A 27580-nucleotide genomic window follows, 5' to 3' on the forward strand; every position below is an offset into this window, starting at 1 on the left:
CATTTTTTAAGTTGGAATAATTTATTTTCATGATTTTCCTTCAAAGTGCAATAAATAACGTTTCTTTTAATTCCAACATTTTCATTCCATCAAAACACTACCGAGATGATTTTATGAATTCGGATTCATAGTGACAAGATCTTCAAATGATACAGTTACTTTTATTTTGCGAAACATGAAATTCTTGGAGATCAAACTCTACCACCTTTTAATGATGTTCACATTCATCGCCGCAGACTCACTCTGGTACACATTCAATTCATATTCATCATTCCACACCGCATGAAACAAACGCCACTATCAACTGTTTGTCTCCTTGTTGCGAGATAGTGTTTATTAGTTGAACGCTGTTTCGGTGATTGTAAAATGCAACCGTCAGCTAATGTGTGATCGTGTGCTTCGAATTGTCTTTTCTTTGGTCGTTTGATAACGCCACGAACTAGTTGTAGTTCGCGTTCTGTTTGGTTCAGTTCAGTATTTTTTGTTGTACCGTGCGTCCATCGTTTGCTGTCAACAACAAACCTTCGTGCCATCCGTGCCCTCTGATAGTACTTTCCAAAACTTCCGACTTGAAATTGAATGTGAATAATTTACTTCTGTCTCTGGCCGGAATTGTTTTCACATTACCGCTCTGCTCGTACGGCGGATAATTGATACAGATCATAGCTGGGCAGTGGCAAAAGATTACGTGAGCCGTCTTATATCGCAGTTCAAACATACAATTGAGTATTTTATTGGCTTAAGTGTTCCCGTTTGATGCACTTGTGTGCTTCTCTAGTGACAGCGTCTAATCGGTCACCTAAAATTGTAGTCTATGGATTCAATTTTCCAAACTCGCGTTGTAAAACTGACAGACTTTATATAACCAGTGCATTGTATTCCGTTGGTTGCTAAAATTGGGATTCAAAAATAAAATAGCAACTTTTGGTGTCCAACGCGGTTGTGGTTGAGTGACGACTTGGCGCAGGCGTATTTCGACTGATTGATTGATCGTTTCAGTTTTTATTAATACTACTTCTCCTGCGCCACAGACAGTTTCAATTGGTGTAGATGTATCCACTGGCTGAATCAACATTGGAGTGAACCATACCCGGATCGACAAATCGTCTTGTATAACAACTGCCCTACAATTCCGTAGTGCAAGCCGTGCAGAGCTTCAGCTTCATTGATTATATTCTACATCAATACAGCCTGGAAGCGTACAGCATGTTCGAACCAACTGAGGAGGTAAGTGTCCTTCGTAAACTTGATTGTATATATTGTATACTAGCTGACCCGGCAAACTGCGTCCCGCCCAAAATTTATTTCCCGTTATCACATCCACGTTTTCTTACTAAGCGCACGTTCATGGGTTCAATTGCAGAACTGTTCATTGATTGATATTCTAATCTACTCTTTATAGTTATTTTTTGCTATAAAATTTCAGTACTTCTACCAAAAATCGACATTATAATATCAGATTATTTTCAGACACAATTCTCGTTCAAGATTTTACAACCACTTGCAAATAACATGTTTATCCGTTATATGGAATAAATGTTTGAGACAGAAAATATGATAGAATAAGACAACCCTAAATCGGACGATTCTTTTCTCGAGTTTTGCTCTTATCAACACATTCGACGATCCATTTTTATTTATATAGATAGAAGACGATAGAGGAGTGCATTTTATCACATTATAATCCATTTCCACTTTTGAACGAAGATCAATTTCGTTACCGCTAACATCAAATGGACTAACAACGCTTGTCAATATGTAATTGTAGAACACATGCGAATTGAATTTTTCGAATTTTCCCATTTTCGTTCAGAATTTTCCGAGTATTTTCAATTGTCATGTTTGATTGGAATATGTTTGGTTGAAATATGTGCATTATTTTTATGGGACCCCCTCTCCTTTCCAGAGGAGGGAGGGGTGTCATACCATCATAGAAATGTTTCTCGTACCCAAAAACCCTCACATCCCAAATTTGGCTTCATTTGCTTGATTAATTCTCGAGTTATGCAGAAGTTTGTGTTTCATTTGTATGGCAGCCCCCATGCCCTTAGGTGTCTCGAACCACCATAGAAACGTTTCGTGCCACCTAAATCCTCCACATGCCAAATTTTGCTTGATTAGTTCTCGAGTTATGCAGAAATTTGTGTTTCATTTGTATGGGAGCCCCCCCTTAGAAAGGTAGGAGGAGTGTTGAACCACCTTAGAAATGTTTCTTGCCCCCTAGAACTTCCACATGCCAAATGTGGTTCCGTTTGCTTGATTAGTTCTTGAATCATGCAGAAATATATACTTCATTTGTATGGCAATTAAGCAGCTGAATTTTATGTGTATCCCTGTATAAAAAATTCCACATTTATACTCATCCACTCATACACTAACAGAAGAACTTTCAGCGATCTTCCAAAATATTCATTCATTCATTGAAAATTAAGGGACGAATGACTTTAGGGTTAAAGTCCCATAAAAACAAAACAGAACATCATTGAGAAATGATTCAGATGCAACTTCAAACAAATGATTACCATTCTAGCGGTAGTCAGTCCTACGTCCACCTTGAGGTCGTATCACGTTATGACCAACTACTTGTTTCTACATATTGTATATTGTCTCGGCATTTAGGTTTAAATGCTCTGGAGGTACTACATGGGCTGGAAAGTCCCGGGATTTTTCAACAGATGGTGCCACTAAAACATTTTATTTTGATTCTCAGCAGATTATCATGTCATTTTTGTGACCTTCATCTAAAAAAAAAGAAAGCCCTAAAAAATGTATTTTGAAGGGTATTCATCTTGTGTCGTCATGGAATTATTTAATTAAATGAAATATTTGAAAATTATTGTTAGAAATTAGATATTCATCCAGAACTCCGCTAATAATAATCCCATAAAGTCCAACTGAGCCATACGTCTGGCATTCAGCCGAAATTTTGGTAGTAGTCCCAGTTCTAGAAAAGAGCGCTTCAGCTGGACCTGATGTCACTATCCAATTTCATCACAATTTTTACTGCCAGGTGGTTTTTGGTGAGTCTAAAATCAATGTTAATTGAAAAACAAATTGACGAAAATTGCATACGATCAAAAAGATCGGAAAGATCGATTTTATCGATTTTCAGGAGTACAAAAAATCGGAAATCGGAGAGAAGAGATCGACCTTCTAAATATTGATCCAAGATCGCCCAATCCCAATACAGTAGATACAACAATTTTCTTTGATACACTTTGCTCCTCTATTCTGTTTTGCTTAGCGCATTATAATAAGTTATTTACAAAAAAGGGGTTAAGTTATTACTGAAATAGGAGTTGTAATAATACTACAGCATTCGTAGATTATTTGGAGTATAACTTCTATAGGATTCATCCCACCTCCACTATGGGTATTCGTTTTATACTGAATACCTCCTACACTCGCCTGCTTTCGTAACGGCAAATGCATTTATCATCATACATAAAAGGCAATCCAGGAGACGTGTTCAATCAACAGCTAGCAACAATAACTGCGAAATTCCATAGTGATACGAATGTAATTGCAGTTCGTTGATAACAACCGGCGGGTCGGGTTACGCCTTTCTTTCTTATCGATAACGACATTTATATGGCTCAAAAGAATTCTGAACCTTCATGAGTCTGATTGTGATAGCTAAACGGATCTAGCGTAGACAAACAAGTTTTACTGTCATTGAGGAAAATAACCAAACTTATATAATGAAGACAAATGAAAGGTAAATGAAGGAGAAGCTATGGATAGGCGCACACTTATTGACTTTCGTCGGGCCCGATACCAAGCTTCTACTTGATACGACAAATCAATAATGGTGTCATGGAAATGATACTTTCAATCTTTTAGACATCCTTCAGAGTTTCAGATATCTCTCCGACGAACCAGAGTTGCAACAGAATGATGAAATTAGCACCAACTACGAAGAAATACACACCTATCCTCATTTGCCGCAAAAAATCCCTTCATTGATGACGGGACAACATTTTGGAGCCGGTTTAGAGTGTGGGTGTGGATGTGCGTGGGGTAGACAGGGTACCGCACGCTTTTCCACGTGCGGATGAAGTCGAAGTCGCGTCTCCTTGGTGGTTCGAAACGATCGATTGTTGTCCCGCTGGTAGATTCACTTTTTGCTGTGACGTCAACGACATTGCCCCTTTTCGGTTTGGAGGTGTGTCATACCAGCGCTATTGCGCAAGATTTCTCACCAGTTTGGCTGTATAGATACAACTATACTCATTTCAATAATATTGTTACCAACACCAAGCATCGTACATTGGCTACATTACTACTATTCGGAAGGGTTCAAAACAGACCACCCACGTCTAGAATTCTAGCGTTCCAATTGGAAAAATTGATTCATTGAAGGTTTGCTATCATGGGAAGCCCGATTGATTACTATTTGTCAAAAATAAACGAAGAGGCGAAATGTTTATCTTTTTTCTCATTCATTGAGGTTTTGGGGTTTCTTCGCTTATCTTTGAAAAGATAAACATCAGCAATCATTTGCGTTTTACGAAAATGACCATGGGATGTCGGTCCTCCTTGGTCATAATATTATGAAACAAAATCAAAATTGGGATTTACATTACTCTTTCCAAGTTGTCAATATATTTTTTATTGTGCGATGACTGCTTCTAGCGAGAATAGGTTGTGTATAATTGCGGTTTGATTTCCCAGAAAATGGAGAAGAGAGTTGCCAGATGGATATAGAAGAAAAGCGTTTAGTAATCAACAAACCCATCATCAATGGAGACGAGACGTGGGATTATGAGTACGATAAGCAACCAAAACCATTCTAGCGGCGATCGACACGTAAGAGAACACAATGTCATTGTGACGATCGTCTTTGATCTCACAGTTGATTCTTCAAGCAGTTGGATACTCCAGCGTTGAATTTCCTTTGGATCCATCTGCAACAGCCTTTTAATAAATCATATTTTTTTTACTGTTTTTCCTAGTGATGAAATGAATAGTGGTTTGGCCGAATACCGGTAATGCAATTTGAAGACATTTGGAACTTTTTGAAATTCGAGATGACCATTTTTATTGGCACCCTAGGGTACACTTACTTCACTACAAATCGAAATTATTATGAACGGCGACAAATTTACTAATTGAAGACTCAACAACTGTTAGGCTTGGAGGAGTAGTGCGTTGCGCTTTTATATATTCTTGGTCATTTCACATGTTCCTGTAGCGAAAAAATATTTGGATTCGTCCTTATGCACAAAGAACACCGAACTTACTTCATATGAGAACATCTTTAAACGCTGGAGAGGTCGTTTTAACTACTTAGAGGAAGATCAAAATTGTCTAATTGCAACCTTTTTAGACCCGAGTTTCAGGTCAGACCATTTAGATATTCTCGAAACGTAAACAGACATACAAGAAATCATTAACGTCAAAATGAGAATAACAGCTCATTGATGTTTTCAACGAAACGAAAGCGATGGAGCTAAATAAATCTTTGATGATATGAGTTGATAATAATTCAATTTCAATAACATTTTGACATGTCAGTAATCACATCTTATTTTTTAATCGTGTGAATGATATTTATATGCTATTGTGTTATAATTTATCTTATGTTTTTTTTTTAAAATATCCGTTATCTGGCCGAATAGTGAGTCACTATCTGGTATCCGGCCGGAAAGTGAGTCACTATCCGGTATCCGGCCAAATAGCAAATATTGGCCGGGTAGGCCGGATATCGGATAGTTACCGGATATCCGTTTCATCTCTAGTTTTTACTGTTCACTTCTGTCGGTTAGCTGACTCCCCATGGATAGAACGGTGCCTCTCATACTAGAAAATCAGCCTTGAAACTTTGCGAACATTCCTAATATTCATTCATTCAGAAACTACTTCTGCTTTAGATGGGGGAACTACTTGCACAGAGTGTTCTGGAAGCATTGAGCTTTATATTGGGCATAGAACTGAACAAAACTATCCGTATACTAATATTGAACAAAAGACCGAGTTAACCTTCCTATACTCGCGCCTATCGTCTGACGGATCGAGAATAAATGAGGCGGCTGAATTGAATGACTTTTAAAACTGAATGAATTTAAAAAAAAAATATTTTCTGGAGTTTTTTCATTCAATTATATCTTTTTCTTCAAATAAATACCAATAACGCCTAAAAATACACAATATCAATATTACAGAGACACGCACAGTCTGTGAGTATACGAGTTACAATTTTGCGCGCGAGTACAGGAGGGTTAAAAATGTCACACTGATGGGGAATTGTAAGCTGGGGTTACTCAATCACCGACGAATTTATGAACAGAGGAATTTCTTTTTTTTCACCCTTTACAATTTACTTCTACTATAAATTTCCTGGTATTTCTACCAAAACTCGTCATAAAATAATATAAGTTTATTTTCATACTCGATTCTCGATCAAAATTCTTCAAACACTTGCAAATAACATGTTTCTCCGTTACAAGGAACACATATTTGATACAGAAAACATAATGAAATAAAGACAGCTCAAATCGGACGATTTCTTTCACGAGTATTGCGTTTACCAACGCTCCATTTTTATTTTTATAGATAGAAGATATAGGAGTGCGTTTCTGAGTTCCGATCGGGCAGTCGTCGGGTGCAGACGCATTTTAGTTCGTTCCGCGTTTGGTTTTTTTTTTCGTCGTGCAACATGTTCAAACTTGTGTAAAAATGTGTCAAATGTCGGAGTATCTTCGAAAAGTATTTGCTCAGAAAGGCTAACAGTGTTTTTTTCGTTTTCTCGCCAATTTGCCAATTCATCGAACTCAGACTTGTCGCGTGTTTTTTCCCCATCAGTTTTAGTGCGAAGTGTTTGTGTGTGTATATGCCGTAGTGCGTTTATCACCGCGGGAGAATCAGCAGGCGTTATGCCACATCGTGAGCTAAGTGCTTCTCTCCATTCTTTTTGTGTTTTGAATTCCCCTTTTTCCCATTATAATGGGCTCGCCCAATCATTATAGTCATATCCAGAAAACATGTTTTATATAGACGGAAAAGTTTTTTGATTATCGCCCCACTCACACATGGCGTTGAAAACTATTCGTGTCGCTGTGTTCTTAATCGTCGCGCTCTCTGTGTTGTTAGGCGACGTTCCTCTCTTGGACGTGTATGTGTATGTAAGGTGAGTATTTGTTTTGTAGATGACTGATGCTTCTCCAGTTTGCGAGTAGCGTGAGCGGAGTAGTACAATGAGTTGTTGGCGGGCCTGAACCGGCCGAATGCGGTGATATGAGGTACAAGTCTTTCTGATTCTCGCGTACCATGGGCTCTCTGCTCCTAATCGTCACACGCAGTTATTTGCTATGACGTTCCTCATTGACGCGTGTATGTGTAGAGAGGGTGTTTGTGTTGTGGAGCTAAGGGAAACTGTTCTTCTCAAGTTCTCTCTTCTCTTCTCCAGCAAGGTTCTCTTTTCTCTTACACATACATTTAACGGGTTTCATTTGGTTTGCACTGGCAGCCGCATCACTGCAATTATGTGTAGTAGAGATGGGCAAAACAGTTCACTTTGATGAACGGTTCACTCACTAACCGTTCATCTAAGTGAATCAGTTCTTTTGAACCGTTCTTTCGCTCTTTCGTTCAGCGGTATTAAGAACAACATAGAATGTTAGCAGGAATCCAACATCAAAGTCGCAACTATTAATTGATATCGTTGGATTGGATAGTGTACGTATGGGATTTATATTTTTGAAATTTAGTGGGGAAAGATAAGCTGCTTCTTTAAAAGTCGCAAACTGTATGTGAAAATATGTTTATCGATCGACAAAAGTTTATGTAATAATTTGATGCGCACAACATATGTGCAATTTTCCATATTCTCTTTTTGGACAACACACAGGTTCCATGTAAGATCATATTTTATATTTTTCATTCAGGCAAAAAATCAGCAGCGATTTTCACTAACAATCAATCATACAAACAATCACGATAACACGTACACGCAATAGGCCAAACAATGAATTGAAAGCAACGAAAAAACTTTTTTCTCAACATGCCCTCACTATAATATTTTATGTTTACCTAATCCATGAATAGCCCCAGATTCCCCCAGATTTTTTCTGATAATCAGAAAGTATATGATTGTTACGCGGAATTAAAAAAATACATGAAATTGAAAATATATAGTTTTGCTTTTAAAACTACGAAAATCTAATTTAATTTTTAACCCAAAATTGAGTATACATTAACAAAATAAACCATGAGTTTCATGCATTTTGCTCATAAATGACAAATCGTTTCATTTTCTTTACCAGCGTTCTCGTTATATTTATCCATTCCGTCCAGCGCAAATCAGTTCAGCTGCACTAGTTTGTTCGCAAACAGTTCGGCCGCAAACACTTCGTTCTCAAACAGTTCGTTCCCAAACAGTTCACTCTCAATCAGTTCTTTGCCAATCAGTTCTTTGCTATACAGTTCACTCGCAAACAGTTCACTCTCCAACAGTTCACTCTCCAACAGTTCACTCTCAAACAGTTCACTCGCAAACCGTTCTTACGGAATCAGTTCGTTCCGTTCGCTCGCAATCAGTTCGTGGGGAGAACTACCATTCTTTGAAAAAGAACGACCGCTCGTTCACTCTTTTCAGCGAACTAGTTCTTTCGTACCGTTCGTGAACGGTTTGCCCATCTCTAATGTGTAGCCATTCACTTCTCGCAATTGCATACGTTCGTGCAACCGCATTTTCGCTGTTTTATTTTGTTTCGTCCCAATGTAGTTATTCCATTCCTTTCTGTAGAATGGGGATTCTGAAAGTAGTGGAGGATTTGACAACGGCTTTCTCATGCAAGCAGCGAGTATCGGGAAGTCTTCTTCATCACCTGTGACATGAACCGACATGGAACGATTGAGATTGCTATGCAGTGGTGCGGAGAGGCGGTTTTTCAGATGTGCATTTTTTTTTAATTTGATTAGATGGTGTCAGCGTTTTTGCTTGCTTACTTCACTTGTCCTTGGTGTTTGTGCAAGTTTTTTTTTTCTATCTTTCGAGTTCATCGCTGTTATTTTTTTTCAATGTTTATTTTTGTTTTTTTGTTTAGGGATGTTTCAATCCATCGTTGTTTATCTGACGTATTGTGCGGATAATAGGGATCCTGATAGCGAGCCTCTTTTCGCGTTGGGGAAGAGATGATTTGTATGCAAGGTTAAATACCCTTCGTCTCGTTTTCGCCGTGGGGTGGCGTTCGTAATCAGGCTCATGGTTTAATTATGTTAGAGATTTTTAATTTCATAATTTGAGTCAGAAGACTCTAATTTTAGTTTTCATTTGAAATAAATTAGTTAGTTGAAAAAATTTATGCATTTATATTAGTTTTTGGTTTTTCAATTCCAGCCACTAAATTGAGTTTATAAACTCAGACTATAGGTTCTTCATCTGTTTAGTGCTCTTGGTTAGCTTCTCAGGTTTCCGAAACATAACTCCCTGCCATCGTTATTAGAGTTCGATACAGAATACGCGGGATGAATATGTTTATTGTCTGTTAGCAAGTTATTAGAGTTCGATACAGAATACGCGGGATGAATATGTTTGTTGTCTGTTAGCAAGAGTCCACTACCAGGGGGCTCTCTATTCGAGCTTTCTGGTGTGGGGGTTAGTGGAGGCTATTAAAAAAAAAAGAATACCTAAAGATAATCTCTGCCGCGTGTTATGTTTCAGAATTTTGGTTCGTCGAGTGGTCGATAGTTCGCCTATATATAATCACATCACTTACCACAGTGAATCCTAATTCTTACCTCTCCCTACTAACACTTATCCCTTCCATGATAAACGCTAGGGAACCACGCTATAGAGGCGACCCTTCTGGCCTTCGGGCGGCGAATATCATACTAACATTCCTTCCCTTCCCCTGCTGACTGTGAGGACGTGGCCGGCGTCGTTATTGACCATTTAAAGCTCGAATCACCGAAAATTGCACAACGAGAATGATTTGCTAGTCCCAAGTGTCATTCTGTGTGTTCTTTGCGCAATTTGGTTGGTTCAGGTCAATCACGGAGAGCAACTACGAATTGTACAGTCTACCCAAGCTCAAGCTCAAGAAGATATAGGAGTGCGTTTCTTCACATGGAAATCAATTTCCACTTTCGAACAAAGATCAATTTCGTTATCGCAAACATCAAATGTACTAACAACGCTTTTCACGATGTAATTATAAATAATATGGGAATTCAATTTTCCAAATTCTCCCATTCTCCTTCAGAATTTTCAGTTGTCATGTTTGCTGGAAATATGTGTTTCATTAGTGTGTTACATATTTCGTAGAGTGACCCCCCTATATAGAAATCAAAGACATAGTCCTATGTCAAAAGACCTGGTTTAGATAGCTTTTCATCAACACGAATGCACAATCAGAAGTGCAATGAAGTACTTCAGAATCATTTACTTCTGTTTTTGCATCAAAAACACCGTGATAATTGGGTAATTTGGCATCAATTCATAAAATTCGGAAAGTCATGGCATGGTTTAATGAATATGGGTTTCAGATTCTGGACTGATCAGCTTGTTTACCGAATCAACACCCTATCAAGAACTTATGAGGAGTGATATCACGAATAGTAGATACAGCTTACAAGCAATATGAGTGATTTGAAGAGCTTAAACGAGTAGTATCCTCTGTGTAGAACGAGATACACCCTACAACATGGCGCAGCTTGGTCGAAACCACCCCGAATGGGTTATTTGAACTTTTTAAGAAATAAAGATGACCCATGAATTAGAAACTTATTGTAATTCATGTGAAATTGATGTTATTTTGTAAAGGAGTGAGAGTTTTCCCAATTGGTTCTATAACTATGAAACACTGGAATTTTAATTTATTGAATGTTTCGCGCATGAGCACAACAATAAAGTTCAAATGACCAGTCTTATAAATGAAAATAGTTATTGTGCTCAACACTATGTACTTCAATTCAACCGACTTCTGAGGAGCTGTCTACATACCACGTGGACAGAAAATGCACGATTTTAGATTCCCCCTCCCCCTCCGTGGACAAGCATGTATATTTTCATACCCCTACCTCCTTTTGTCCATGTGGACATTTTTCTATTTTTAATGAAAATAACTAAGGAAATAACTGAATTGCGCCTAAATTCCATTTAAGTTTATTTTATTTCAAGTTTTACTAGCTGTACGCTGCTGTACTAGCTTTGCTGTGGCTCATTTTTTTTACGGTAGAGAAATAAGTAGCATAACAATTATCAGCGGAGATATGCAGGCTATCTAGTTTGCCAACACGGAAAGTTGTAATGTACAGTTGACCAGGTGAGGAACAATCCGCATCTGAATATAAACTACACAACTTCCAAGATTGATCTTGAGCTTTACTAATTGTGATTGCAAACGCCAATCGAATAAAAATAAAACGATTTAAAATTATTTCCAAATATAATTTTAGTTCAGGATTTTTTCAACAATTGTAATAAAATGTTTTGATATCACATAGAATACATAGATAATAATGTTAATTTAAGTTCACAGCTTTATTTCAGAAGTGTACTTATTCCATCTGGAAATCCACTAACATCTTCGCCAGTAATAACCTTATTAACCTGATTGATTCGCTTTCATTCGATTCAAATGAAATTCCAGTAGAATTTTTTTCCAGAGATATTCTCGATCTAATGAAAAAACATCCTTTCATTTTGGATTATGAATATTTAATGACATAAAGATCGCACAGCAAATCGATGCACAGTTTTTAAATGTTCTATGCAAGACCCAGTTATTGCTTTGACAAATGCATCGTTTTATGATAGTTACAGCGTTCCAAAACCCACTCCAAATTTTTGATGTTGCATTCTGGTCCTTTATTTTTTTTTGTTGAGTGCAGATCTTTGCCCACTCCGCAATATGATCGATCACAGCAAATGCCGATTCATCTTCACTCTGAATTTCAGATTCACCTTTAGTCTGTAGCGCAATACGAAACCTTTTCCGCCATAGTTCGGGAAATTTTCAAAGGGTATTGAAAGCGTATCAAAATATTTCATTATTTTTCAAATCCTTATCGACCATTCTGCAAATAATTAACTTTTTGCGGTCGTATGTCTGCTCTCAGCCACCACAGCGAGGGATCTTACTAAATACTTTATCCAACCGCATGCAATAATTTACACTACTTTTGTACGAATTTCAATGTCTAGTGAATTTGATCATGAATTAATACGCAGTTTCTATGGATAATAGATAACGGTACTCGGTGTAAACAAAAGATTAAAAGCGTGGAGAGATAAGAAGATCATAGGAAATTATGACGACTAGTGGTGCATGAATCATCTTTCGCAAATGTAAATATTAAATCCTAGAAATTGAAACATTCCAATACTTTGAAAAATTGTTACTTTTCGAGAAAAGTAATACAAAAAAAATGGTTTTACACGTAATTTTGCATGGAAAACTATACAGACATTTTCATTCTAAAACTAACTGTTCTTGAGTTAGAAAAAAATCTATAGAAAATTATATTTGATGAATAAACCATATGCATAATATCATGAAAACTCAACCATTATGGAATTGTTTAATTTTTATAGTTTTTGGTTATGAACGTCTATGTATAGCCCGTAACTATAAAAGTCATAGGATCATAGGAAATAGCTCGGTTGTTCACAGTTTACTTGAGTTATTTGCAGAATATGGATTTCAGTGAAGAAGTCCAATGATTTAGTAAATATATATGATGCACTCTCAGTAAATATCTGACTCTCAACTCAATCAGTTTATTGATAATTACGGAATACTTAGGTTGAGCGGAGTTTAAAAATTCTTGAATAGCGAATAGATTTTATTTAAGTTAAAGTGTATCGGTGATTATATTTGAAAAAAATATTTATTCTTTGTGTCCGCGTGGACATAGTCTATACCCCTCCCCTCTCTCCGTGGACAAGCGTGGACATTTTGATACCCCCTACCCCCCTAAAGTTGTCCACATTGTATATGGACGACCTCTTACATATTTCTGGACACTCAGGAAAATGGAGTGGTTCTATAGTTATGAAACGCAGTGTAGTTTAACAAGAGAACAAACAATGATTCAAAAATATATGATGTTGTTTATATCAGTGCCACAAATTATCAAAATTTATTCACGAATGAAGGAATTTGATTTTTCCCAGTATCGAATGAATTCTCTTCTGTTGAAACTCTACACCATATCTGTCATAATGAGTATAACACAAGAGTCGAGACGCGTGAACTTTGTCTGGTATATTGATCGAAAACAGCATGAACGAATTTCGAAAAGCCTGTATTCAGGCACTTTCAGTACTGTCAATAATTTCAGGTGATTATCACGAACGTTAAATTGATCATCATCGCTTGCAGTGAATTTTTATTGAAAACGTGTCACCCATTGCACATATAAATGGTGGTGTATGCCTTTTCCGGGCAATGGTGAGTAGATTCATAAAACATAGCAAGAGCCATTACCGAAGTCACCAAAAACAAGAATTTTGTGTGATGAATTGCCATCCTTTACCATTAATCGATTTCACTCTCAATTGGTGACGCTGAATTTTATGCTTTGATTTTCACTAACACGCAATGATCTTCATTTTCGACCTTACGAATACCATGACGAAAAGGAAGATGCAAATGAAAAATGAACTTCATGGCAAGCTGATGTTGATGTTCATTCCATTGGGGTTCATTGATAGTGTTGTTTCATATTTATCGACTCTCGCTTGAGCAGTAGGTTAGCAATACAAGAAAGGCAGAAATTTGTCGAATTTAAATGTCGTGAACGTGAATATTTTCAACACTGGTTTATATACAAAAGATGGCAGACTCAATTACAATATGATTGTTCCACTATCCCAAATAATAATAATTTATAATTTGCGTTCGACATTTTCAAGAAATGAAACTGATGAAGCATGTATCGCGACCGAAATGCTTAGATGAAATTGAATTTTGTAAACAACGCAAACGAGCTGGTGAGACTGATACCACTGTTTGGCCCGCACTACAACTGCACATCCCGCCGTTAACACAGCGGTATTTTGCGTGACAACATACGGTACCGAGTAACCCACACACACAGCAGCAGCAGCATGGGCATTTTATTTATATCATACCACAAAACAGCAACAGCAGTCGGCTACGACGGAGACCCACACATGTCCACTAACTCGCCCATGCTATCAGTTTAGTAAGCAGAACATAAACCAATACTAATGCCCGCGCGACTAGTTCTCATCAAGGTGACCTTCCTGGACAAATTTTCCATCAAAATTCACTTTCTCGCAGTTGTTTTTGACACGCCGGTACCGAAAGTAGTTATTCACAGTCTATCCTGCGGGAGGACTTAGAACTAGTATCCTCGTCAAGTCTGAAGAAAACTTGCCAGAGATTATCGCACCAGCAATCGGAATCTAGCGAGTGGAAAATTGGATTACTTTTCTCGTCGTAACTGTGGAGTGTCGTCAGTTGTACGCGTAGTGCAAACAGAGGGAAGTCTCATTGGCGGTGAAGGATTAGGTCCGTGCGAAATTCAAAATATAAATATTTTTCATTGTCCGTGCAAGTTGTCTTACCTCCAAGTGGCGGGTATTGAAGTGGAAAACAGCAGCAGAAGTTTATCAATCGCGAGCGCGACCGTGTTCAATAGAAAGAAGGAAAAAAGTTGTAACGAATCGGTCTGAATAAACGCCCCGTGCAAGTATTGGGGGGCGAACAAAAAATATACATCAGGAAATCGCACTTCGCACAAGAAGTTGTTTAGTGGCTAGCCAAACTCTGCAGCAAATAGAAGCCTCCGGTAGTAGCAAGTGAGTGGAATACAAATACACAAACGGGTAGAGCCCAGTGTGATTGGTGCAACATTAGACCAGAGGACAGCATCCAACGCTCCCACCGGAAGAACACACGAGATGGATTTGGTCAAGCCTTTTATGGATCTGCACGTGGATCGAGTTAGCAAGGAAGTAAGTAGTAGCACTGCAATCACCCACTTTGATGAGACAAGGAATTTCCCAAACAGAAAGTGTGAGAGAGCGCGGGCGGGGGTGTGTGACATTTGTGGGACGAGCGTTAGGTAACACATTTTGTGCCCTGGGGCAGTGTGGATATAATATGGAAGGAAGCCTTACCCTAGACGTCACTGACCTTGCGGCTACTGGCGAAGGACGTTTGCGAGGGCGATACTCTGGATAATTGGAGCAGGGCGACCTCGCTCTTCGGGGGGTTTGGGTGATATAACAGGTCATGCATTCGCGTGCGATGGAAGAGATAGGCCTTTTGAAAAGCATGTTCAATGACACTTTTTATTTTACCGCTGAATTTCAGTCATATTCGACGAAGTCAATATTGATTTTTTGCTTACAGCTATGTCTGTAGATGAAACAACAAAGAGAGGAATAGATTGCGTCACATCTGTCCAAATTGTAACGCAAGAGGAAAAAGTTCCACGAAATCAACGTATTTTACCTCATCGAGAATTTAGTATGAATCGATGTTTGCATGAATGAGAGTTAGTTAACCACTAATTGAAAACGTTGTGAAGTTTGAAACAGAACGATCAACGATTTTACTGATGCAACATGTCACAAACTGCGAGAGTAAATTCTGCGATGCAGGCTCGATTTCATTCGAAACAACGTGAATTATGCGAGAAAACCAAATCTAGAGTTATGAGCTATTGCAGTAGAAAGGCATAAAACGAGGATGGAATTCGCTCTCAAATTTATCTTATTAGAAGGTAGCATGGTAGTAGTGGGAATTTATTTGCAGGTAGTACGGCGTAAATCATAATAATAACTTATCTACAGTCAAGTAAAGCAGCTGATAGGTACGAAACGGCGGTTAGTTTTGCGTTTTACAAGTGTATTTTCTTCACGAAAACCAAAGATAGATAGATAAAGATAAACATATTCATGTCCGCTGAGTCTTTGTGTGAGCTTACTAATTTTCCAAGCAAATCCTGTCCCAAACTACATATTTTCTGGCTGTCATGACGAGTATAATTTTGATGTGAAGAGATATATTTTGGATCTCTTTTGAGAATTGTATATTTTGTTTGAAGAATAGACAGTAAGTTTCTCGTATTTGATGATCATATGTAGCAACCATTTTTGTTCTTGCGAAAAAATGAGCGGACTGATTCAATTATGGAACCTGAGGCTGTTTTATTGAACTTCAGTTAATCATGAACCGGTTGACACATCTAATACGTAGAACTGGGGTGTAAAATCTTAGAGGCGAATGATCTGGGAGGTTTAAAGCCACTTTAAAACAAAAATCGGATCGGTATAAAATCTCCCCGATTTTTAAACTTTCATACCATAGATGTACTACAACATTCAACGCACCGTTAGAGCACGTTTGCTTGTTTTTTGAGGAACTACATTAGTGCTGAGGACTTTCTGAGTAAATCAAACAAAATTGGCCAAATGTACATTGAGTTTCATGAGAAAAAAAATGAGTACTCTTTTTTTTATTTACAAAAAAAAACTTTAATTTGCAATATCCAAAATACATATTTTTAAATTTTTTTTATATAAAATAGAAGTCATGTAGAAAATTTAAAAAATGGGTCCAAGATAGTAAAACTATTTTTGACGAACTTTGTGGAACATCGAATTTTTATGAATTTTCGAAACTTCGAATTTTTGTATGTTAACAATCTTTTTTAGCCACAAATTATGATTCTTGATGTGATTTTATGAATCTCCTTCTAAATGCAGCCATTCTCGAGATATTTTGAAACATATTTCTAATTTTTTGTCTTTTTTATAGTAAATATTCCCTTTTAATATGTTTGTCGTGTTATACCGTCATGTTCATGAAATTTTATGAATTTGCTTATAATTTCCAACAACTTTTCCAAATACTTCATCATGGTAAAAATATATGTTTAGGAGTTACGTTGAAAACCATTTGAACACATGTGGGTTAATATAAAACGTAGCGATATTAACACATGTTTTTTTATCTTAATACAAACTTTTAACATGTTATACATATTGCGCCAGCAGAACACAACATTTATAAAAGGAAAAAATATAATTCTCTACAATTTGGTCAAATAATTCCTATATTTATCGGAGTTTAAGAGATACTAATAATAATACTAGAATTTTTAGCATTTATTTTTATCAACTAACAATTTTGTTGTATATAATTTTAATTTTTTATTATTTTCTTATATTTCTATACACATTATGATAACTTGCTGCATTGTCGTTAGAGTACAACTTTGTGCTACTTCATTCTCGGATACAGGTACAAAAGAATGATTCTTTTGGGTACCTGGAATTTGTTTGGTGTTATCATACATGCTACTCAACTCTTCCACACCCTGATCGTATTCTTCTCGTGACATATATGAAAATGACAATTTTGTAAGATAGTTTTCTTTTCGCTTGCTAGCCCAGTCAAATAACGTTTTTGCACTCGTAGCACTGCACTGCCTAGCCAAACTAGCTCTTGTTGCCATCCGTTTTAATGTACCACCAATTGCATCACAAGGTCCTTTGCCATGTGATGTTGCAAAAAAAATGCCATTCAGCGTCAATGTCGTATTTCGATTTAAACTGACATAAACTCGCAAAATTTTTCCTATTTTTATACTGGGATGCAGCACCATCCGACATGAATTTTATTCTTTTTACCTGCATTTGTTGTTTCAGAAATGTTACCAATTTGGAAATAAATACTTGCACAGTTATTGTGTCATGACTTAAAACTTCAGATATAGCAAAGCTTAAATTTGCCAGAGAACCTTTTTCATCTCATAATAAACAACGAATGGATGGATTGTTGCTTGATCATTGTTCCAGTGATGACTTTGAACTTCATCTTGAAGCACAAATGAATAATTTTCGGAAAAATCGCAAATCACAACAACCTCATTTTCTTGCAAATTAGCTTTTATATTGTTAAGAAATGTGGACTGTTGTGTTTTAATGTAATCATGAGTAAGTAATTTTTCTATTTTTTCGCAAAAATACGATACAAATTCTTCCACCGGTTTTTACAAGAATTTCTATGTTGCATCGATCAGTAGAAATCCATTGTGCATAAGTGATTTCAATGAAATTGCGTTCCTGAAGCTCATCTAGAAACCAGTTTCCAAACTCGTCCATTGTTGGCCATTTTTAACATTCACGAAGGTAACAGTATTTTATTCTATTTGATAAGTTACATAGTATTTTTTCCATAAATTCTTTGCATTCAATGTTAAAGAAATATTTTTTGTGACTATGAAGCATAAGATTTACATTTTCATGGAATGTACAAACACAAACGTTATGATTTCCTGAACTACTCAGCAATTTGCAATGCTTCGGACGCATTGCTGCAAAAGAGCTAAATCCAATTTTGCAATTTGGATTAAGTTCCTTAAATGTTGTTGAATGTTGAAAGTTTGCCGTAATGATGTTATTGATAACCTTTTTTTTGATGTGTTGACGCTTCCCATCTTTGGCTACAGAAACATATAGCGAATTCGTTTTTAAAACTGAGTCAGTGCCAAACTGACTCTGTAATAAAAAAACGTTTTCAGTTTCACGAATGCGGTGGTTTGTTGGTGTGCGTTATATAGTCTGATTTGTTTATATTTACGACGGCAAATGTACAGTGTCGACGTCTGGTGGTGATATTAGTGCTTGGGAGGTAAATTGTTCTCCATCAGATCAGAAGGGCCAAGTGCAGTGTAAACATATAAAAGTTTGAATGAAAATTTTTACTTAATATTGTTTGATTACCTAACACATGTAGTTCTGACACTCACTTAACCATTTGTCGATGCATTTCCTGTTTGTTCCACAAATAATTACTATTATAATATAAAACCATCATTAGACACAGTTTTCGTTCAATATTCTGCGATATCGGAAAAAAACTTTTATTTAATCACATAAAATAAATATTCGATACGTTAAAGTAAATTTTCATTCATAATTTTGATTTTGAAATTTATTCCACCTGAATATCCATCATTATTTTCACCTCCCAATGAAAGCACACGTAGCTTAATGCCGTCTACTCTACTCTTCAAAATCAGAATCCGAATTGGATTACGATTCCAATAATACAAAAGCAAAAGCAGCAGGTTTTCCATTTTCATAGTCTTTATTTTTAGATTTTCCAAAACAATATTCGGAACTTGACAGTTCAGTATAGTTGTATTGGTGAACCCGAGTGCCAACCCGTGAAACATCTCAGTGCGAAACTAACAGCTTTCGGGGCGAACTAGTGCGACACTGAGTGCGAAACTGAGTGAATAAAAAAACGTTTTGACAGCAGTTAGTGCGTCACTGGGGTTGAAACTGAACAAAAACGAATTCGCTAATAGTCTCTTTCTCCAGGTAATGATCGACTGATATCGTCGTCATTATAAAATTCCGAAACATGATTCTTAACATCTTCACTTAAACTTGGTCCATTTTGCTATGTGGTGTCGACAATACACCTTTTTCATTTGCCAGTTTTTTTGCTTGAATTGCCATATATTTATTAACGCCAAATTCTTCTTTCATTTTTTGCACGGACCAAGACTGTTAAACTGTTAAAATTCTAACTTTTTCTGATCTTGTTGTCTCTGTATGGTCAAATTTCTCTTTGAGCTGATTGATAATCTCATCAAACTCTTTTGCTTTTTGTTTAAAGTTCGACTCTTCGTCTTCTTCATGTGAAAAGGAAAATAGATTTCTTTTAATACCTTTAGAAATTTCTTTGAATTTTTGTTCAGGGTAACTAGCCTGTCCAAATCTTTTCGCCATTATTGGTGCAACGTTAATACCGGCGATTCCCTTGTTGAATAGCTCAATGTTGTACGCTCGGGAATACTCTGGTATATTGCTGTTTTAGGAATCTTGCGAAGATGCTGAAACGACTGAAACTATTGATGGTACTTCTTCTAAAGTATTTCCTACTGCTGTACTGATCTGCTCCTCAGTATTACACTGCTTTGGTTTGGAAGAGTATACAGATAAACGGCATGATCCGCAAATTTTTAAAGATGTATCTAAAAGGATATTGCATCCCATTGGCTTAAGTTTCTCAATCATTGGCACGGTTAAGAAACGTTTTTCAGATGAACATTTCTTACCGTTTTTCGGAAACGGTCTTCAACACGAAAAAAAATTTTTGTAGTCCATTGTGGTACACTGTTATTCACTCTATAAGGAAGATTGTTCGACTGATGAACGATGTTTGAATATGAGTAACTTTATACACATTATAGGTAGGTACCTCATATTTCCTCCAACCCAAACACAAACTTTCATTCGAATCAAAAATACATGTTTTTAAAATCTGCCTTTTTTGGACGATTTTATTTGGAATTGTACTCTAAGTTCAATAGTAAAAAGTGCAAAAATCAAGTAAAATCGGGGTCATTTCTGAAAAAATCAGGCAAAATTGAGTGCTTTTCAGGATATCGGGAAATTTGCTAAAAAGTCTGAAAATCCTGAAAAAAACAAGGAAGGTCGGCATTTTTGATAATTTGTTTTATGAGTACTTGGTCATTGCGAGATTTTTATGTCAAATAACATGCTTTGGTTGTTTCCTGAGATCCTGAGTATCCGGGTGGTTCGGAAACACCCGTGCAAGTCGAAAAACTATTTGACCAAAAATGTCCTCGCTAGAACCCGTAGCCCCTGGCTTGATATGTATGATGCTAAAATCTATCTGACGTGAAAATAATGGATTTTAACCAACCAAATAAACTAAACACAACAAGGGAGCGCTTCCTCAAAATCTCTACAACACATGCACGTTCATTAAGTCTTGAATGTTCAGTTGTTTCAGATTTTGTTACATGCCTCATAACTTCTAGAATAACTGGGAATTTTCCTTCAATAACGATCATCTGTTGTTGGATTCATCGTTCTAGGTGAAAAAAGTATGGGTGGGTTATACCTAAGACATAACCGCAAGGTTGACGTAGGACTACCGTTGACTTAGTAATCGTTTGAGTAATTATTGAATCAACCAGTGATTGGATGAAACAATCTATGAATTCAATTGCGAACAAATCCCAATTTATGTCAATTTATGCGTTGTGATAGATTACGTTCTTCGTTGCAAGTCTGACGTATGGCTTGATGCCTTGTTCATTTAATTCACTTATCGTGGACTGCCAAAATATGTAAACGGAAGAATGGCTAAACGATCAACGTATTTTACATTTCCCTCTGAAGTTATTGTATCTCCCAAGAGTGGATACTTCTCGAACTGCAAATTTTCTTGATGTGATGAACTTCAGGCATTCAGTTTTGATTTTAAAATGTAAGTTGAACGCATATTGCTCAATCAACGTTATCGCGGCAAAATGTTATCAACATTTTGCCAAACGGTATACGTAGAAGTTCAGTGAGCTGATGTCATGAAGAAATATCTTCCAATGCAGTCTTCAATAACCGAGCCAAAGCGTTGTATTCGAAAGCATCCGCACCTTGCATATTTTGCAACGCCTATTTCCCTAGGCTCATTGGTTTTGAAATCTGTGTTGCGGAAACTCATTCCGGTCGGCAGAAACGTATGCGAGTACATAAGTACCCGCGTCTTGCATGTATTTTGCAACGCCGATTTCCCTAGGCTCATTAGTTTTGAAATCGGTGTTAGGGGAACACACATTCCAGCGATCGTACATCAAGCGCTACGCAATCATAACTGAGTGGACTTCCGAGCGGGAATTCGTTTAAATACAGATTTGTGTGATGTTAATCTTTTATCTAGGTCATTTTTATTCAGAATAGCAAATCATGAGATCGCTGGTTATGTCCCATTGAATTGCATCAATAGGGATACAGCTAGAAAATGGATCCATGATCAAAACAGTTCCCATATATTGTGAGATAACGTCCCTTATCACTGCGTTGTTTACCGTCATCAGGAACAACATGTCATCCCGTCGTAAAACATCACTCATAAAGATAACGACGGTAATCGATATCTGTTTCCGGTTATTCAGCTGGTGAATCATTGAAGGCATTGTCGGAGCTGCAAATTTGACCGTGCTAAATCTAACAAAAAGAAACACGCCGAATAATACATTTCGTTATAGAATGCAACCGCATATTTACCTCATACAAACCTTCCAAATCAAATGGCAACTCCCTCTTGGAAGTACCAATTTGTCATGTTTGCAGTTGAGTTTCTCGCTGCCCAAACCGGTTCGCAAGTATGCATAGAAGCCGAAATTACCAGTTCATACCGGTCCCCGGAAGGCCAACGAAGTGGAGTGCACAAGCAGAATGGTAAATGGTGAAATTCCCACCCGAGATGATGTGAAGCATGGTGCTGATGTGTTATCACCTCAGACCAAAACGCTGCTCTGTCGTTGATAATTTGTTCAATTCGAGCACATGGATTGCTTCCAATTAAACGACATCAGAACGTAATAGTCCTATCGCACCACTATTCATTGGCGCGTAAAAGTTACATCTCCAATGTCAACCAGTAGATTGTGTGTTGTGTGCACTTTCAACTAAATATACTGCGCTGAACACTGCACTAACTAATAACGTATGGGTAGAATGACAGCGCGAATGATTTACAAACAAGCCGCACTCCATCTCTCTGCGTGAGGTGCTGAGTCAGGACAAACCCTTTTGCTGCGCAGTTGCCTTCCGGTTTGCTGTTGTGGCAGGTTCGATTAATTGGATTGGTCGTCAAATGATCAAAATTCACATCGATAAAAATCTAGTAACTGATCTGTTTACATGCTGGCTCTATGACTATCGATGCACAACACATTCAGTGTGCGTTCATGTTTCATTTGTATCACACAAAATCACCCACATAAATACGAATTAGTTGAAAATAAACTGTTGGATCGTCATCACATCACACCGTTCAACCGCCTGACATCCTTGAGTAGCTGATTTGGAATAAATTGTCGGCGTCTGCTTCCAATTGTTGACTGGCAAGGGGAACAAAATTGAGAGCAAATAATTGCTGGCGACCTGATTTGTACCCACTGCCAATATCTTTTTTTCGGGCTAAAGGTTAACAACTTCAACTCCACTGAATTTGGAACCGGACATTTATATTTGACAAACTTGCTTTCAGCAAGTTAATTACTTTCAAATTGTGAATGACTCTATAGATAGTGCACAGTACAGTACATTGGACGTTGAACGTTGAACGTTGAACGTTCAATACTTCTCCATTCAGCTCCCTTGTGCCATTGCAAGCACACGTACGGGCAGTTAATTGCGCATGGATGTTCCGCGAATCACGTGAATGTCTCTCATGGATGATTCAGCATTGTTCGACATACCTTCGAAGAACACAAGCGCCGTTCGGGGCGAGTTCAGCGACCTTCTGAAGTATGTAACATCTCCCCGTACTGTATCGGAGCACATGATTTGCACGATTCTCAATTGAAATGACACATTGGACATTGGAAACTTGGCTATGCTCGACGCTGTTGTGCTGATAATATCTCCATTGAACTCCTTGTGTCACACAGGTGCAATAAAACCATCCGTTCAATTTACTTTCTTGCGTTGTTTGCATTGCTTATTTTCTATAAGAATGACTGAAAAATGATATTACATTATTACACAAGTATTTGAATGGGTTGATCTTTCCATCTGTGTCTCAAACACATCTGTTATGTTGTTTTGAGTTATAGTGGTACACATGTCTTGGAAGAAGGGCACAAATTTGCTGTTCGTCGAGCTTGGGTAGACTGTACACTTCGTAGTTGAGAAATTGCAAATAGAATACACTGAATTGGAACTTTGGAATTGCAATCCTTTCTAATTGTACAAGTGTTTTGATAGCGATGCCGACCGCATACAGCCATCAGAGGAAGGGAAGGAATGTTAGCATTATATTCGCGACCAGAGGGTTCTCCTCTATAGCGCGATTCTCCTGCGATTATCATGGAAGGCTAATTGTTAGTGGAAAAGGGCAATAATAATGATTCTCTGTGGTAAGTTATGTGATTCTGTAACGCAGACTCTCAAACACTCGAAGTCGGATGTATTACAATACACAGTGACCGGATCGATGTGTGATGTATCGTTTATTATCGACGTACATTGTCGACTTTGCGAGGGTATTGCATTCGTAACCAGAGACGAGAATCGGTAAAATACTTCTATAGAAACAGGTAAGAATTCCAAGTCGCTGAACTGTAAACTAAAGCACTGAACAGAAACTTCAAGCAATGAACATCGGTGAAATCTCGCGCAGTTTTAATGATGAACCCAAGGCTGCGGAAGACTTTCCCGACGACAAAATTGACATGATCTTGCACTTCAAATAAACTCGACGCTCAGTCGGGTTCAGTTTGCATAACGCCATCAGGATGACTGCCGAAATGAATCGGGGATTTTCTTCTTGAGATAGTGATCGTGGAGCACTTATTTGGATTTAGTGTCATACAATCGTGCACGCACTATTTCTGGAAAACTTTCAACGGTCGCTGGAGGAATAATTTGTCAATCTGAGGCTTTGCGAAGAAAACAACCGGCCAATTTTTAGCCCAGACCTACAAATTGATTGCAAAACACAAAATATAGAAATTTAAGAATGGAATTTTTGTACTGTACATGTACTGCTGATTGCTTGTTGTCTACAGCAACACCAAGTTGCATTTAAAATCCATGTAGTTTTTCAGTATCTTAGCAAAATCACCATGCTCCCAGAAACACAATTTCCCAAAGAATTAATCCATAAATTATGCTAATACCGCAATACCTTATGCAGAACGGCAACAGTAAATTCGCATCGAATCGGTTGTTTGGAGGTGGTTGCGGCGACAGCAAGCGATGCGGAACAAATGTTCACCTCAAGTTTTCCACCGAAGACAACATCTCTCACCACTAGAAAAATACTTTCTTCACATCCGGCTTGAATTGAGCTTCGAACCCACTTTAGTCCGAAAACAATGCTCGAATTTAGGAATTTTGAAGGATCGATCGGAATACCCGAAAATCTCTCTTGGAATCATACAAATCTATACGCGGATATGACTTTAGAATGCATCGAAATAACTCTTTAATGGAAAATTTTGGTGGCTGACCATATTTAGAAAATTGTGTCCTGATTGCGACTGCACGTAATGTATTTTCTTCTTCCATAAATACACCGCAGTCACAGACAGTGATGTCCATATCCTCTGTGTAGCGAAGAGAAACTTGAATTCACCCACCTTCTCAGTCACTCTTAACCCTTTCCCGTATAACATCGAGTCTCACTCGTGGGTACTTGAATAACAGAGGGCGCTAGAACGCTCAGCGGGCTAGTGAAATCACTTGATGTGTGACGTTTTAAATAATACGGGAAGTGGTTAACGAGAGCGTTCTCTAAACCACTATAAGTACCATAGTTCTAGATAAGTGCGAGCGCAAGTTGGTGGAAGGTAATTTTTTTTTACTCAACACGTGCTAAAGTGTGGAAAGAGAGCGCACAAACTCTCTACAGTGCAGCGGATAAATTCACTGGAGAGTTTACTCTTAACAGCTCTTAACTGTGGTGCTCTTGCTGGCGCTCTGGTGGATGCGCACAGGTAAAAAAAACAAAAGTGGCTTTCAATTAACTCAGCGCTGTGGTTAGCTGAAAAAGGTAGCCGAGGTGAAACATGAGTGTGGATTAAATGTCGAATGAGATTGCACTCTTCAGTTTACTCTTCAGTGCACTCTTCGGTGTACTCCTCAGTGTGGCAGAGTGTGGATCTGCGCGCTTCAGTGCTGGACACAGGTTTTCGCACACTCAAGCTCCCAAGAGTAAAGAGATTGTAAGAGAGTGTGACTCACTAATATTTCTCCCAACTAGCGCACACTGGCTCTTTATATATTCGCTGGTGAAAGGGAAAAGCGCATGGTTTCGCTTTGGTGAGTGATGACTGTATCCTCAGTTTAGGCATTAAACTCGCGCGGGTGTATCATTTCAGTAAACATGTCATCATTGGTCACAGAGAACAGAGAATTCTATATGTGGTACAAACAACCATTAACAACACATAATAATGTTTATCTGTGGTTTAATCATACACAAACACTCTTCTCTTAATGGTAGAAAAACCGACGCGTAGCACTTTTTCATCTAGTATCCACCTCGGATTGGAGAACGAAAAATCAGAATCGCAATGCGAATTGACCTCTTTCATTCACAATTCTCTCTCCGAGAGGATACAGCGTCGAGAAAAAACCTCTGCGCTCTGGCTGTCTGAATGTTTTGGCAAATGGACTTTATAATAACTCTCTTCTGGTTCTAGTTTCTGTGCATCAGGGCAAGCTTTGCACTACGTTTGCTTTATGCATCATCTGAGAATGCATTCTAAAGAAGAAAATGGCATGCCCTTTCAACATGGAAGCTGAATAAAGTAAATCCCTTTTGGGAGCCACGCCGCCGTTATTCGCCGGTTGTTGTCTGAATGGCTGATGAATATTGAATGAGGCGGTTATATTTGTTTCCATCAGCACCATTATTCCGCATTTCTAAATCTATCCATATAGATCTACAATGTATTTGCAAATGCTCGCAAAAAAAAAAACAACAATAATGTGTGCGTGTGATGTGAGAACACAGAAGCGCTCTCCTCCATTCGGCATTTTTTTTTTTTAATTCGTTTATTTTTACAGGCTCAGTTACTTAAGTTTAAAGGAGCCGAATTCTTTAATAAAATTTTAAAACTATATATATAAACAATTTTCTTACATCTATGGTTAGTAAGGTGGAAAACCGATTACTCGCGGTGTACTCGAGTTTAGGAGGGTGACATATTTTTAGGAGAAGGATGGGATATAAGGAAATTGTAACAATGTTGATGAACACTCAACTTATAAATCTATTCGTATATCTATAGTGTATTTACATTTCAACTTATTCTACTATTTATAGCAAGGGGACGAATTACCCGCAAAGGAAGGAAAGGAGGGTATAAGGATGTAGGGGCAATCACACACGAAGATCTATAGCTTTAAGGAAAACATATATGGGACATGTAATCAAGGTCTAACCGAGCCAACACATCTCTCACCGGCACATTGGGCTGTCTTCCTCGGGCCCGAAGGGAGTTTTTTAAATTCGATCTGGCGACCAGATACACCTCGCACGACCAAACAATGTGCTCGATGTCGTGATAACCTTGGCCACAAACGCAGAGATTGCTGCTGGCAAGATTGAAACGGAAGAGTAGTGCATCTAACGAACAGTGATTGGACATGAGTCGGGAGAAGGTGCGAATAAAGTCCCGACTCAAGTCCAGACTTTTGAACCACGGAGGCTAACCTTAGGGATAATCGAGTGAAACCACCGGCCCAATTCATCTTCATTCCACTTGCGTTGCCAGTTAGCGATTGTATTTTTGCGGACTAAAGAATAAAATTCATTGAAGGCGTGGAATTTCGTATGTGATTAGGTTTTGCTTGCCAGTAGCAAAACTTCCTCCGCTAAGGGTGACAGCTGCGCTTCTCTCGAGCATGAGAAAGTAATTCAACTCTTTTCGAGGCCAGTAATATTAACAGAAGCGTTTCTTTTGAGAATAGCGCGAAATGATGAGAAATGTTTATATTGCTAGTAGTTTCAAGCCACCAATGTATGGCTCTGTATGCATGCTATGGTGAACGCTTGTTTGGCGCTTGGTTTACGCTTAGTTTGTACGAACGATATCT

General features: G+C 37.9%; 1 protein-coding gene across 4 annotated transcripts in view; it reads left to right on the plus strand.

Annotated features, from left to right (window-relative positions):
• The first annotated feature begins 445 nt into the window (after positions 1-445).
• Positions 446-27580, plus strand: part of LOC129771144 (hexokinase type 2) — a 96159-nt gene continuing 69024 nt past the window's right edge. Inside the window, exons 1-2 of one of the 4 annotated variants that reach the window (XM_055774547.1) lie at positions 446-688; positions 1000-1227. In XM_055774547.1, the coding sequence (XP_055630522.1) occupies positions 1207-1227 (21 nt within the window). In that variant the 5' untranslated portion in view covers positions 446-688; positions 1000-1206. Of the gene's footprint in view, positions 1228-14232; positions 14930-27580 lie in introns of those variants that run through there. The other 3 variants (XM_055774546.1, XM_055774544.1, XM_055774543.1) reach the window with 3 other exon arrangements.

Source organism: Toxorhynchites rutilus, chromosome 2, assembly GCF_029784135.1.
Source record: "Toxorhynchites rutilus septentrionalis strain SRP chromosome 2, ASM2978413v1, whole genome shotgun sequence".
NCBI classification, from domain to species: domain Eukaryota; kingdom Metazoa; phylum Arthropoda; class Insecta; order Diptera; family Culicidae; genus Toxorhynchites; species Toxorhynchites rutilus.